The following is a 15,613-nucleotide window of genomic DNA, read 5'->3' on the forward strand; positions in this document are numbered from 1 at the left end:
TTCTGAATCGCATGTGTTAGAATGACAATTACAATGCATATGCCTCTGTTATATGCCATTTGGTATGGAATTTGCAAAAAGTGTTTACATTTGTGATGCACCATCTGTTGGAATGACAAATGCAATGCATTTTATTATTACAATTGTTTATTATGCACCATTTGTTGGAAAGATAGTGATATAGCAACCAGACTGACAAACACATACATGGACACTTGTCATTTTTAAAGGTGGACTAGCCATGCTACCTGTCTAAGATGGGTTGAAATCTAAGTAATCGACGTAAACCTCTGCACTAACATTTCTTGTGCTCCAACTACTGGAATGTATTTTGTAATGCATGCTGTAATAAAATACACTGCATTTGTCATTCCAACCGATGGCACATTACAATAATTTTTAGAAACAAAATGAATTATTACAAATGTTTGTGATGCCCCCCTCTGTTGAAATGTTAGATACAATGCATTTTATACTGCAGATGTTTGTGATGTGCCATCTGTTGGAATGAGAAATGCAATGCATTTGTGTCTGTTATTTGCCATTTGGTATGGAATTTGTAAAATCCGTGTTAATGTTTGTGATGCACCATCTGTTGGAATGTTAAATGCAATATATTTTATACTACAGTTGTTTGTCCCATTTGTTGCATTGACAAAAGCAACGCATGTATCTCTGTTGTTTCCCAGTTGGTATGGGATTCATAAAAGCAGTGTTAATGTTTGTGATGCACCATCTGCTGGAATGAAAAATGCAATTCATATGTGTCTGTTATTTGCCATTTGGTATGGGATTTGTAAAAGAAGAGTTAATGTTTATGATGCACTGTCTGTTGGAATGACTGAGACACAGAAGAACTCACAGGCACACGGACGCCTATCCTTTAATTAAAGGTGAATATGCGAGATTTCAGTCTTTGATTTTTAAGAAATTTGTGGGCCTTTCTGAAAACAAGAGTTCACTTTGTCATTATGGGTTTCTGAGTGTAGTCAGATGGGAAGAAATGGTAAATTAAAATTTAAAATGAAATTTAGAATACTGTAAAGTGGGCAGAAAATGAAAGAGTTTGAATCCTTCTGATTGAACTGTTGTATGTTATTTTGTTTTTTTCTATTTTAATATTTAATATTTTTAATATGCTATAATGGTCATTATCCTGCTGTCCTATATGTTAGTAACAATTTTATTGTACCGAGTACACCTGATAATGAACTTGAACTTACAGTATTTCTTGGCCAGCTGCAGCCCTCTTAATACCCTGGCCTTATATTCCCAGTGCTCCCTTCTGGTGGACCCAAGGGTCCCTCCCAGCCCATTTATAATAAATAAATAGTTATAAATTTATAATGAAAGGGATAGGTTACATTGCAAGGGTCTTGACACAGGTGGGCACTGCACTCTGCATTCCTTTATTTTAATCTTAGAAATTAATTCACGCTGTTCTTTTCACATGCCTGCCAGGGCAAGTTGGTGTTGGCCTCCATTTCCAGGGTTCACTTTTTCTTTTGTGCCAATTTAGTCCCTGAGTACCCTCGCCAGTATATGAGGAGGGACCCAAATCTTCCTGGAATTGGTCAGTAGCACAGGAGCAGGGTGCAATTCTTGATTTGGCCACTAGGTGTCGTATGCCTGCAATTCTGGTTAATCAGTCTGCCGAGTGGCATCATGATGAGCTGACTGAGTGCATAATTCCTGGCATTTAACTCTACTGTCTTTATTGTCTTTTTTCCCTTTACAACACTGCTGGGACAGGTTAATGCTGGCCTTCCTTTCCGGGATGCCCTTTAATTTTGTGCCAATTCAAGCCCTGAGCACCATCACCGGTATATGAGGAGGGACCCAAAAATTCCTGGAATCGATCAGTACCGTAGCAGTAGGGTGCAGTTCTTGACATGGCCACTAGGTGTCGCATGCATACAATTCTGGTTAATCAGTCCGCTGAGTGGCATCGTGCTGAGTTGATCGAGTGCGTAATTCCCAGTATTTATTCTACAGTCGTGCAGGTGACTGTTTTTGCATCCATAGCAGACTTTCAAGAGTCAATGAAGGTGGTGTTTTCGACATCGACGGACTTGTTCATTGAGAATTTGTTCTCCGTGGACTGAGCGTTAATGAGCAACATCACATTAAACTGCTGAGACGTCTATGGGAAGGCATCTGAAAAAAACTTCTGGAGAAGCGACACACCCAAAACTGGATTTTGCACCATGACTGCACACCTGCACCCACCGCATCATCAGTTGAAGAGCGTTTGACTAAAGACAACGTGGTTGTTGCTTTGCACCCACACACACACACACCCTGTGACTTAAAATTGACTCTGGTTTGCCATTGAAGAAATCCAGGAAAATTCGTTGGAGGCTCGGGACACATTAACAGGAATATGGGACAAGTGCATGCTCGTTTTAACAATTTCCGGAATTTTTGGCTCCTCCCTCAAATATTCTCTCACCATTCCGTTTATTTTATTTCTCTGAAATCCGTGAAATGTGACGTTACTTTTATTATGCAGCATTAAAGCCACTAAACGCCACTTGTGAACTTTTCTTTGCCACCCTGTGCTTGTTTGAACTCGTAATTTGAACTCGGTACTCGCTGCTCATTTCGGGATTTCTAACGGCACAAATGCTTTCTTTTCCCAGAGATTATCGGCTGAAATTATGGAGCATCTGCTGGAGAATTGGAAAGCCTACAGTCAGCAGTGCGAACACAAAATGAAAACGGACCCTCCATCTGCAGGTTAGAGAGAGAGCTGTGAAGAGCGTGGCGCTGTTGGGGGGGGGGGGGGCGGGGGTCTCAGGACACACTGTGTGGTAGTAAACACCACCGATGAGCGACCAGGCGTTGGGACAGGGGGGCTAATGTGGGCCTGGAGAGAGTGAACGTCCTCAGCTGTATGTTAGTGGGGGTCCGCTTGGAGACTGGCACGTATAGACTGGCACATCCTTACTTACGTATCTAAGCCGCAAGCAGGGCCGGATTTATATGAAAAGAGGCCCTAGGCTATTCCACTTATGAGGCCCTTTCACCTTCCATTTTTAAGTTTGTAAATTACATGAGAGATAATAAAATTTTGCTAACAATTTGAATGTAGGCCCCTCTTGATCTTGAGGCCCTAGGCTGAAGCCTAGTTAGCCTATAGGAAAATCCGGCCCTGGCCGCAAGCAACGTGTCACCGAACCTTGAGATGTCTGGATCAGAGCTTCTTGTTCACTGCATTGGGACCAACACGGCCTCTTCGGGACCACCGCTCAACACTCCAATACATCAGACTACAAGTTTTATTGCATTAACATGAAGATCTGTGAGGCTTTGTCAAGTCCGGTCACTAGGGTGGTCTACTCCTGAACCAAACAACAGTGGTCCTAGCCAGACAATGACTTGATTGATGCCCAATTGCCAGTCACTCCACAATATTCCAAGTTGGACCCCCTAAGAGTGATGCCACCCCCCTCAGTACTCCCCACAGCACTAACAAACATACCGGTTTGTGTCCCTGAGGTGCACAATGACTCAACACTCTTTTGGTTGTGTGCCACGTACCAATCTAATGGGGGTGTCTTACTTCACCCGCACTTGTACTTCTACTGAAGTGCCACCTCTCAGCCTTGATAACCTGGTGGGCAAAAAATCAGCAATCCAGGTGCCCTGATACAGTTCATCCGGAAAGTATTCCCGGCGCATCACGTTTTCCACATTTTATGTTACAGCCTTATTCCAAAATGGATTAAATTCATTTTTTTCCTCAGAATTCTACACACAACACCCCATAATGACAACGTGAAAAAAGTTTACTTGAGGTTTTTGCAAATTTATTAAAAATAAAAACATTGAGAAAGCACATGTACATAAGTATTCACAGCTTTTGCCATGAAGCTCAATATTGAGCTCAGGTGCATCCTGTTTCCCCTGATCATCCTTGAGATGTTTCTGCAGCTTCATTGGAGTCCACCTGTGGTAAATTCAGTTGACTGGACCTGATTTGGAAAGGCACACACCTGTCTATAGAAGGTCCCACAGTTGACAGTTCATGTTAGAGCACAAACCAAGCATGAAGTCAAAGGAATTGTCTGTAGACCTCCGAGACAGGATTGTCTTGAGGCACAAATCTGAGGAAGGTTACAGAAAAATGTCTGCTGCTTTGAAGGTCCCAATGAGCACAGTGGCCTCCATCATCCGTAAGTGGAAGAAGTTCGAAACCACCAGGACTCTTCCTAGAGCTGGCCGGCCATCTAAACTGAGCAATCGGGTGAGAAGGGCCTTAGTCAGGGAGGTGACCAAGAACCCAATGGTCACTCTGTCAGAGCTCCAGAGGTCCTCTGTGGAGAGTGGAGAACCTTCCAGAAGGACAACCATCTCTGCAGCAATCCATCAATCAGGCCTGTATGGTAGAGTGGCCAGACGGAAGCCACTCCTTAGTAAAAGGCACATGGCAGCCTGCCTGGAGTTTGCCAAAAGGCACCTGAAGGACTCTCAGACCATGAGAAAGAAAATTCTCTGGTCTGATGAGACAAAGATTGAACTCTTTGGTGTGAATGCCAGGCGTCATGTTTGGAGGAAACCAGGCACCGCTCATCACCAGGCCAATACCATCCCTACAGTGAAGCATGGTGGTGGCAGCATCATGCTGTGGGACTGGGAGACTAGTCAGCATAAATGGAAAGATGACTGCAGCAATGTACAGAGACATCCTGGATGAAAACCTGCTCCAGAGCGCTCTTGACCTCAGACTGGGGCGACGGTTCATCTTTCAGCAGGACAATGACCCTAAGCACACAGCCAAGATATCAAAGGAGTGGCTTCAGGACAACTCTGTGAATGTCCTTGAGTGGCCCAGCCAGAGCCCAGACTTGAATCCGATTGAACATCTCTGGAGAGATCTTAAAATGGCTGTGCACCGACGCTTCCCATCCAACCTGATGGAGCTTGAGAGGTGCTGCAAAGAGGAATGGGCGAAACTGGCCAAGGATAGGAGTGCCAAGCTTGTGGCATCATATTCAAAAAGACTTGAGGCTGGAATTGCTGCCAAAGGGGCATCGACAAAGTATTGAGCAAAGGCTGTGAATACTTATGGACATGGGATTTCTCAGTTTTTTTATTTTTAATTAATTTGCAAAAACCTCAAGTGAACTTTTTTCACGTTGTCATTATTAAAGGTTAGACACGAGTTGCTTTCGGAAATTCTTACACCTGGAGAATTACTTATGTTACCACAGAATAAATTGCAAAATACAGAAACATTTCGACCAATAAATGCACTTGGAATGTTATATTCTTATTTCGGTATGTGTCGCAGTAAATTCCCAAACACTATAAAAGAAAGCCCAGGGTCAGGTGTTGCTGTGCTACGGCAATTGAGAGAAGAAAGAAAAGTATTACAACGTGGTATTGGGGGTAACGCAAAACAGCGTTTTAATGGCAAGACTCTGCACTTTAATTATAGAAAGGAGCAAATAAATGGCTCTGGTCACTTTAAAAAAAAATCAGTTTATGTTATTGTTTGGTCCAAAACAACGGGCCTGACTTTAAGGGGTTAAGCGAGTCAGATATTTCAGATGTCCCCGTTCAGCTACTTCAGGTCTCCCGCCCCCTCCTACTGACTACATTCTATTAAGTTCGTTCCGGAACACGGAGTCACTGATTGCCGGTGGGTTAAATACCCATCAGCTGTAATCGCAGTTTCATGGCCGGCCAGCTGCCGCGCGGTTGGTTTTTCATTGTTATTCCAATAGCAGACATTTCTTTCTTGGCTTTAGATGAACTCACTGCTAAATGATCTTTCATGTCTTCGGTTCAATAAGGGGGAGACGCTCTGAGTGTTGTTGAACGTCTCAGCACAAACCCTGTATTCATTCTCAATGTACAGTTGGCCCGATGCCAGCGGTACTTTCTTGGTTGAACGCTTCAGCCTGCCTTTGTTTCTTGAAGTCCTTGTGAAAATGTGAGCCCTGAAGACGTGCTAACCCGGCTTATTGATAAGTTCCACTTAGTGGCATCAGCGTTCGAATTAAAACGTCATCTAATGGCGGACAGCGTTGTTAATGGTCTGCTGAGCGTTTTCAGGTTAAGGAAGTTTCGAGATGATCGTGACGCCGGAGAGGGGTGACGTGTCACTTGTTCATTAGCACATGCAACTGGATTCTGTGACACTAGGGACCAAGTATGTTATGATTTAGAGTTACAAACATGTCAATAGGGGTACATTGCGTTTAGTAATGGATCTATGGATACTGTTAATATTAGGGGCTGGCAGAGGGTCTTAACTGTTCGTAATATTTCATTTGACGGTTTATCTTTCTGTGATTGTGAGGTGACATGCAAGTAAGCATCTCGTACTGCTGAACAGGTGACATGAAACCTAAAACTAAAAGGAGCGAATGCGACACGTGAAGGACGCTAAAGGAAACCATAAGCTGAGCCAGAGTCCCTGTCCCTCCAGAGCCGGCATAAGAAACTATGAGAGCAAAAATCCAACATCCATATTACTAACCGAGAATGGTAAACCGAATGGCATGGACGCAGGTACACGGTGATGGGACCATGAGACATACTGCGCAGGCGCATACAGCGCGCTTCTCATAAACCGCAAGAGAAGTCATATCCACCGCGAACGAAGGAGTCATGGCCCAAAAATGAAAGAGCTCAACTGACGTGAATGAGAAATGAAGCAACAACGCGCCCATAGCTAACGACTAACGACACAGCAGCACAAAAAAGAGGATTCTGCGCTGCAGCCCAGATTCAAGCGGAAGAGGCTACGGCGGCCCCACAGGTCCACAATGATAGTACGGAAGGCGCAGGCGTCACCGCCATATTGTGAGTGGCACTACTATGGAAGGCGCAGGCGTCACCGCCATATTGTGAGTGGCACTACTATGGAAGGCGCAGGTGTCACCGCCATATTGTGAGTGGCACTACTATGGAAGGCGCAGGCGTCACCGCCATATTGTGAGTGGCACTACTGCGGAGTGAAGTTAGGAATAATGTGCTGCTTGGGATTGTACAAACCGCTGAACGCTTTACACCGAATTCAAGCACAATACAGCTCAACAATACAAACACGAGCCCTCCTGGATAAGATCAATGAACGCAGGCGCCTACAACGCGTGTCTGAAACTGCAGAAGCAAAGCAGGCACGGGTTCAAAACGAACGAGCTCGACTGACGGATATACAAACACGAGCCCGTCCAAGATAAACGAGCTCGACTAATGTATTTCAGGATACCCAACGCCGGGAGTAGGCGAGCGAAGCGAGCAGGGGGTGGAGCCCCCCTTGTAGTATGACAGATAAGGATCTGGGAACCCATAACCATAACTGCTGGCTGCAGGAAGTGTAGGGGTGTGCTGAACTGTCATGGAGGAAACTGAAAAGTGCTGATCACCTCATAAGTAGTTAAAGACATAAACTCGTGTGAACCTGACAAGGAAGAAGACTGACATACATATGCTGCTGACGTTAGCCTGTTTACCATATAACTCTAAAAGACATCATGGGAGACAGAAGGGGCTGGGGGCGGTCTATCAAGCAGAGGGTGGGAGGGGCTACTGGCAAATAGCAGGCACAACTAAGGACTGGGGGCGGAGTGTCAAGCATATGAGGGAAGCACCAGTGACAAATAGCAGACACAAGGGAGGACAGGGGCGTAGTATCAAAAACAGGTGGGAGGGGCCACTGGTAAATAGCAGGCACAATGGACGACAGGGGTGGAGTATCAACTACAGGTGGGAGGGGCCACTGGCAAATAGCAAGTACAAAGTAGGGCTGGTGCAGAGTATCAAGCACAGGTGGGAGGAGTCACTGGCAAATAGCAGGCACAATGGTGGACTGGGGCGGGGTATCAAGCACAAGTGGGAGGGGCCATTGGCAAAAAGTACAACAAAGGAAGGGCTGGAAGGCATAACCTCACAAACTAATATGATTGGTCCAGGGAAATATGAGGTAAAATAGCAAGCTGTGGGAGGATCCCCAGATTTAGTAGGAGGGGTCAAGAGAAAATAAAGTACAAAAGCAAGGAATGGGGAGAGACACCAAATTCAGATAAGAGAAGCCAGGAGCAAACAACAGGCAAAAGAAAAGGCTCAACAATAAGCTCCTGTGTGCAGAAATCGGCCGTACAAAGATGTCAAGGGTATTGAAAATGGACCTGACATTTCTCTTTTGCAGCTCCTCAGCTTAGTTTTTGTGTGTTACCTTTACTTATTTCATATTTGCTTTTCATGTAACTGACATATTGCATTTTTATCTTGCTAATCAGGTCTGGTGTGCAACAGAACATTTGACAGATATGCTTGTTGGCCTGACGGTCTGCCAAATACCATTGTTAATGTCTCCTGTCCTGATTATCTCCCTTGGCACAACAAAGGTAGGTAATGAGAAAAGTCACCTTGTACAGGATTATACAGACTGTATATATGAGAGAGAGAATGACAATCTCGACAAAAGAAACGTGCTGGGTGCCAACCCGGCTGTCCCCATTAACTTCAGTTGGAACAAAAGAAAACAAAGGCACAATGGAGTCAAAATATAACAAATAACAGCCTCCAGTTAACGCGGAAGTCATTTAGAGGGTCTGTCATGTGACAGGGGAGCTCCGTCTCTCCGGTCGCTCGTTTGTGCTTTTATGGCCCGGGGATAGGAAGGGGCGGAGTCAGTTGCCCTCACTGGGTGCTTACTCGGGACGGTGGAGGAAAAAGAAGACAACACGGTTAGTGGCAGCACCCCCTCTCAGTCCGGGGTGGAACTACATACCTAGGAGGGCCACCCTCTGATGTGCATACGTGACAATATATGCATAATAATATCAATTATGTAATTACATAATACTTATGTAGATGTTCATATACACTCTATAAATATATATTCATAAGTAATTAAAGAGACTTTATAACCAATATCTTCCGGACCCCATCTTACTAATCCACCCCCAACTCCCTTACAACCCCCACCTTCCATCCCGACTCTTCACCAGCTATATATTGCCTTTGATTCCTGAATGTCTAATCATTTTTCTCTGATGATGACACCTGGTAGGTTGTCGAAAGCTTAGCTTTGTGGATCTCTAACTACAAATATACAAACTATATCACAGACCTTTGCTTCCAAATATATATATATATATATATATATATATATATATATATATATATATATATATATATATATATATATATATATATAATATACAGTGCATCCGGAAAGTATTCACAACGCATCACTTTTTCCACATTTTGTTCTGTTACAGCCTTATTCCAAAATGGATTCAATTCATTTTTTTTCCTCAGAATTCTACACACAACACCCCATAATGACAATGTGAAAAAAGTTTACTTGAGGTTTTTGCAAATTTATTAAAAATAAAAAAACTGAGAAATCCCATGTCCATAAGTATTCACAGCCTTTGCTCAATACTTTGTCGATGCCCCTTTGGCAGCAATTCCAGCCTCAAGTCTTTTTGAATATGATGCCACAAGCTTGGCACACCTATCCTTGGCCAGTTTTGCCCATTCCTCTTTGCAGCACCTCTCAAGCTCCATCAGGTTGGATGGGAAGGGTCGGTGCACAGCCATTTTAAGATCTCTCCAGAGATGTTCAATCGGATTCAAGTCTGGGCTCTGGCTGGGCCACTGAAGGACATTCACAGAGTTGTCCTGAAGCCACTCCTTTGATATCTTGGCTGTGTGCTTAGGGTCGTTGTCCTGCTGAAAGATGAACTGTCACCCCAGTCTGAGGTCAAGAGCGCTCTGGAGCAGGTTTTCATCCAGGATGTCTCTGTACATTGCTGCAGTCATCTTTCCCTTTATCCTGACTAGTCTCTCAATCCCTGCCACTGAAAAACATCCCCACAGCATGATGCTGTCACCACCATGTTTCACTGTAGGGATGGTGCCTGGTTTCCTCCAAACGTGACGCCTGGCATTCACACCAAAGAGTTCAATCTTTGTCTCATCAGACTAGAGAATTTTCTTTCTCATGGTCTGAGAGTCCTTCAGGTGCCTTTTGTCAAACTCCAGGTGGGCTGCCATGTGCCTTTTACTAAGGAGTGGCTTCCGTCTGGCCACTCTACCATACAGGCCTGATTGGTGAATTGCTGCAGAGATGGTTGTCCTTCTGGAAGGTTCTCCTCTCTCCACAGAGGACCTCTGGAGCTCTGACAGAGTGACCATCGGGTTCTTCTTCACCTCCCTGACTAAGGCCCTTCTCCCCTAATCGCTCAGTTTAGATGGCCGGCCAGCTCTAGGAAGAGTCCTGGTGGTTTTGAACTTCTTCCACTACAGATGATGGAGGCCACTGTGCTCATTGGGACCTTCAAAGCAGCAGAAATTTTTCGGTAACCTTCCCCAGATTTGTGCCTTGAGACAATCCTGTCTCGGAGGTCTACAGACAGTTCCTTTGACTTCATGCTTGGGTTGTGCTCTGACATGAACTGTCAACTGTGGGACCTTATATAGACAGGTGTGTGCCTTTCCAAATCATGTCCAATCAACTGAATTTACCACAGGTGGACTCCAATGAAGCTGCAGAAACATCTCAATAATGATCAGGGGAAACAGGATACACCCGAGCTCAATTTTGAGCTTCATGGCAAAGGCTGTGAATACTTATGTACATGTGCTTTCTCAATTTTTTTATTTTTAATAAATTTGCAAAAATCTCAAGTAAACTTTTTTCACGTTGTCATTATGGGGTGTTGTGTGTAGAATTCTGAGGAAAAAAATGAATTTAATCCATTTTGGAATAAGGCTGTAACATAACAAAATGTGGAAAAAGTGATGCGCTGTGAATACTTTCCGGATGCACTGTATATATATATATATATATATATATATATATATATATATATATATATATATATATACATACATTTATATATATATACATAAACATATTGATAAAATAATGTTTGACACAATATCATATAATGTGGGTAGCGCTGCTGCCTCGCAGTTAGGAGACCCGGGTTTGCTTCCCGGGTTCTCCCTGCGTGGAGTTTGCATGTTCTCCCTGTGTCTGCATGGGTTTCCTCCGGGTGCTCTGGTTTCCTCCCACAGTCCAAAGACATGCAGGTTAGGTACACTGGCGATTCTAAATTGTCCCTAGTGTGTGTTTGGTGTGTGTGTGTGCCCTGTGGTGGGCTGGCACCCTGCCTGGGGATTTGTTCCTGCCTTGCTTATGTGTTGGCTAGGATTGGCTCCAGCAGACCCCCGTGACGCTGTAGTTAGGATATAGTGGGTTGGATAATGGAATGGAATAGAATGGAATCATATAATATCTATAAAATATTTTATTTCTATTATATATTGTGAACGTGGCTCCAAGGGGACGTGACTGCCCCTCTGAAACTCTCCTTAAACAGTGATCCAAAGTCCACGTGGGTTTCATCCCCACTTCTGGTACCATTTGTCACACTTCGGTCATAAGGTTGCACAGGGTCACTCAGAGTTTTCCAAGAGACATAAACTTTATTCCAAAGCACACACAAGTCTCTTTCAGGAGCGATCCCGCCGCACAACGGACAATTGTCAAACTGGCTGCCTCGGCTCTGCCTCTTGGTCAAAAGAACACAAAATCTTCCTCCCCAAAGAGGCGCGGTGGCTTGGCAGCCCTGACCAGAGCAGAGGTGGTCTGGGGGAAGAGAGACAAGGCAGTGAGACACTAGGACAGCCACGGCGCAGTCTTTTAAATGTTTGAAGTACACGCGGCACGGCAGCAGGCTAGCAGCTGATCCCGCAAAGAGGAGATGAAAAGCTGTGTTTGTTTCCCATTGGCTCACTGTTTAAGAGGGGGTTTCAGAGAAGAGGCCGCGTCCACCGAGTTCACAATATATATATATATATGAATGTGTGTGTTTGTGTGTGTATAATTCAGTTTAAAATGTTTTCTTTGAATATTTTTTCTCCACAGTCAAAGATGGACTTGTGTTCCTGAAATGCGAGGCCAACGGGACGTGGCTTAAAGGCGACAAAGGGCAGCTACTGAAGAACGCCAGCCAGTGTGAGGTTTACGACCAAGAGCAGGTAACGGGAGATGGCCGATTGTTAAGTCGTCAGAAAATGTTCTGCGGGTTATTTTAGGACACATCATTTCTTGGGATGTCCAGAAGGGCCTTTGAGTCAGAGCAGTGGCTCTCAAGCTCCTTTGAGAATTTTAGGAATTTTTTTGTAACCGGTGGCCATTTTGGTGGGGCCTGTTGAGGTTGTAGACCTCTTCCATGGTCATTTCTTTTGATCTGCATCACGGGTACTATAATAGTGGACGGAAGATTGAGAATCTGTTGCTGTACTCTAAGTGACTGTTCTGAATTCTGGCCTTGTATTATTCATCTGCTTTAGCTGGTGGGGACTCAGTCCTTCCGAAACCCTTGACAATGAAGAGCAAATTTCCAGATCACTAAGCTGTTTCTGGTGATACACCAGCTGCTGCCTCACACCTCCATATTCCTGGCTTTGGTTGCCTGTCCAGCTGCCTTGTGTGTGGAGTTTGCATGTTCTCTCCATGCCTCTTGGGTATTAAGGTTCCCTCTCACATCTCGGACTCTTCCACATTCATGTCGATTGACCACTCCACTGGCCTGGTGTGAGGTGGTGTGTCCCATGGTGGACTAACATCAGAACCAGGAATGGCTCCACACTTCACCTCAGAAGCTACTCAACTGACAATGGGACCCTTTGGCTATCCGTGTTTGTAGATGTGCAGATGGAAGTCTATACAGGGACTTTTAGTGACTTTAGGTCCTTATGTGTATTCTGTCAGTAGGTCACCTCAGAAACCTCCAGAAGAGACATAGTGACCCCATGTAAGACAGAGTAGAAAGTTTAGCACCTTATGCTCTTCCTTATGGAAATGACAAATCCTTGTGTGTGCTTCTTGTGTCTCCGCAGGAGAAGATTGGGAGGACACTGACCACGCTGAACATTGTGTACACTGTCGGCTACTCTCTGTCATTGGCAGTGCTTAGTTTGGCTCTGGCGATTCTCATTGGCTTCAGGTAAAACTCGGTGGCACACACACACACACACACACACACACACACACACACACACAAATAGAGATTTAAGCAGGACGGACATTTTGAATCCAACCCGAACACAGCCCAAGAACATTGTGGCCTGACCAATAGCACAAAGTAAAGTCCAAGGACCGAATAAAACCGGATTTTATGAATAGCATCCAGTACCAGATGATGTGTCTCAGCCAGAGTTCCTCAGATTTCAGATTCATGTTTTCTGTTTCTTTTGCTCATTCTGTATGTTGATTATGTGCAGAGCTGGTTTTGTGGGTTGGTCCCGCCAGTAACTTCCCTCCCTCTGCCCTATCAATCCAGATGGGTCTCCCACACTTCCTGGTGGTTCATTCGGAATGCGCTAGGGAGTTGCTGAGTTTCCTTGCTATTGAACGGTGCTTTGTCATTTTTATTTGGAAAGTTTTTGACTCCATCTTGGATTCTGCGTTGCGACTTTGTTCGTTGGATTGCCTTGTGTTGCTGGAAACTTCTTTATACCTTTTGTGCTCTTTGGAGCTTCAGGGTATTCCATTAAATGCTGTGTTTTCCCTTATATCTAGCCAGGGTTTGGCAGGAAATCCCCCCCCCCCCCCCCAGTGGGCATTTTTGAGACTTAATGCACTTTGGGACTCCGAGTCATATCACTGGGCACGCACACTTAAGTCAACACTTTCCAAACAAACCCCAAAAGTTGGTTTGGCTAAGGTAAATCAAACTTTCTCATGGCGTGTGCTGCTGGCTCCAGAACCAACGTTCACATTTAGCCTGGGGTTTGGTTCCTGCTTTACTTTGATGCTTCCGGGATAAGCGCTGGTCCCCTCACAAATCTAAACTTGATCAAGCCAGTTCAAGAATATTGCATTGTAAATGGTCTTCTGAGAGGTTTCAGGTAAGGATGTTTCAAGGTGATCGTGACACCGAAGAGAGAGTTGTGGTCTGCACTTGAAACACATGGCAAGGGGGTACATTGCGTATACTTTAGCAATGGATTTATGGATACTGTTAATATTAAGGGCTGGCATAGGGTCTTAACTGTTCGTAATATTTCATTTGATGGTTTACCTTTCTGTGACTGTGAGGTGACATGCAAGTAAGCATCTCGTTGTACTGCTGAACAGGTGACATGAAACCTAAAACTAAAAGGACCGAATGCGACACGTTGAGGACGCTGAAGGAAACCATAAGCTGAGTCAGAGTTCCTGTCCCTCCGGAGCCAGCATAAGAAACTGTGAGAGCAAAAATCCAACACAGCATAGCAGACAAGGATCTGGGGACCCATAACCATAAGCGCCGGCTACTGGAAGCACAGGGGTGTGCTGAACTGTCATGGTGGAAACTAAAAAGTGCTGATCACCTCACAAGTAGTTAAAGACAGAAACTCGTGTGAACCTGGCAAAGAAGAAGACTGACATACATATGCTGCTGACATTAGCCTGTTTACCATGTAACTCTAAAGACATCATGTGAGACAGAAGGGGCTGGGGGCGGAGTATCAAGCAGAGGGTGGGAGGCAAATAGCAGGTACAACTAAGGACTGGGAGTGGAATGTCAAGCATATGTGGAAAGCACCAGTGACAAATAGCAGACACAATGGAGGGCTGGGGCGGAGTAGCAAGAACAGGTGGGAGGGGCCACTGGCAAATAGCAGGCACAATGGAGGACAGGGGTGGAGTATCAACTAAAGGTGGGAGGGGCCACTGGCAAATAGCAAGTACAAAAGAGGACAGGGGCGGAGTGTCAAGCATATGTGGGAAGCACCAATGACAAATAGCAGACACAATTGAGGGCTGGGGCGGAGTATCAAGAACAGGTGGGAGGGGCCACTAGCAAATAGCAGGCACAATAGAGGACAGGGGCGGAGTATCAAGCATATGTGGAAAGCACTAGTGACAAATTGCAGACACAATGGAGGGCTGGGGCGGAGTATCAATAACAGGTGGGAGGGGCCACTAGCAAATAGCAGGCACAATGGAGGACAGGGGTGGAGTATCAAGAACAAGTGGGAGGGGCCACTAGCAAATAGCAAGTACAAAGGAGGGCTGGGGATGGAGTATCAAGCAGGTTTTCAGGTAAGGAAGTTTCCAGGTGATCATGACGCCGGAGAGGGGTGACATGTCGTGTGTTCTTTAGCACACCCAACAAAGAATTTCACTGGACTCTGTGACACTATTGACCCATCATGTTATGGTCTGCAGTTGCAAACATGGCAAGAGAAGTACATTGCATGTACTTTAGTAATGGATTTATTTCTACTGTTAATATTAGGGGCTGGCAGAGAGTCTTAACTGTTTGTAATATTTCATTTGACAGTTTACCTTTCTGAGACTGTGAGGTGACATGCAAATAAGCATCTCGTTGTACTGCTGAACAGGTGACATGAAACCTAAAACTAAAAGGAGCGAATGCGACATGTGAAGGACGCGGAAGGAAACCATAGGCTGAGTCAGAGTCACTGTGCCTCCGGAGCTGGCATAAGAAACTATGAGAGCAAATATCCAACACAGCATAGTAGACAAGGATCTGGGCACCCATAACCATAAGTGCTGGCTGCAGGAAGCACAGGGGTGCTTTGAACTGTCATGGTGGAAGCTGAAAAGTGCTGATCACCTCAC

At 45.0% G+C, this 15,613-nt stretch overlaps 1 protein-coding gene across 1 annotated transcript in view; it reads left to right on the forward strand.

Moving 5' to 3' along the window:
- The window catches only part of gcgra (glucagon receptor a), a 189,236-nt gene that overhangs the window by 153,530 nt on the left and 20,093 nt on the right, over positions 1 to 15,613 (forward strand). The window contains 4 exon segments of the mRNA XM_028819982.2: positions 2,643 to 2,739; positions 8,256 to 8,363; positions 11,903 to 12,015; positions 12,880 to 12,986. Coding sequence (XP_028675815.2) covers positions 2,643 to 2,739; positions 8,256 to 8,363; positions 11,903 to 12,015; positions 12,880 to 12,986 — 425 coding nt within the window.

This window comes from Erpetoichthys calabaricus, chromosome 14 (genome assembly GCF_900747795.2).
Source record: "Erpetoichthys calabaricus chromosome 14, fErpCal1.3, whole genome shotgun sequence".
Taxonomy (NCBI): Eukaryota; Metazoa; Chordata; class Cladistia; order Polypteriformes; family Polypteridae; genus Erpetoichthys; species Erpetoichthys calabaricus.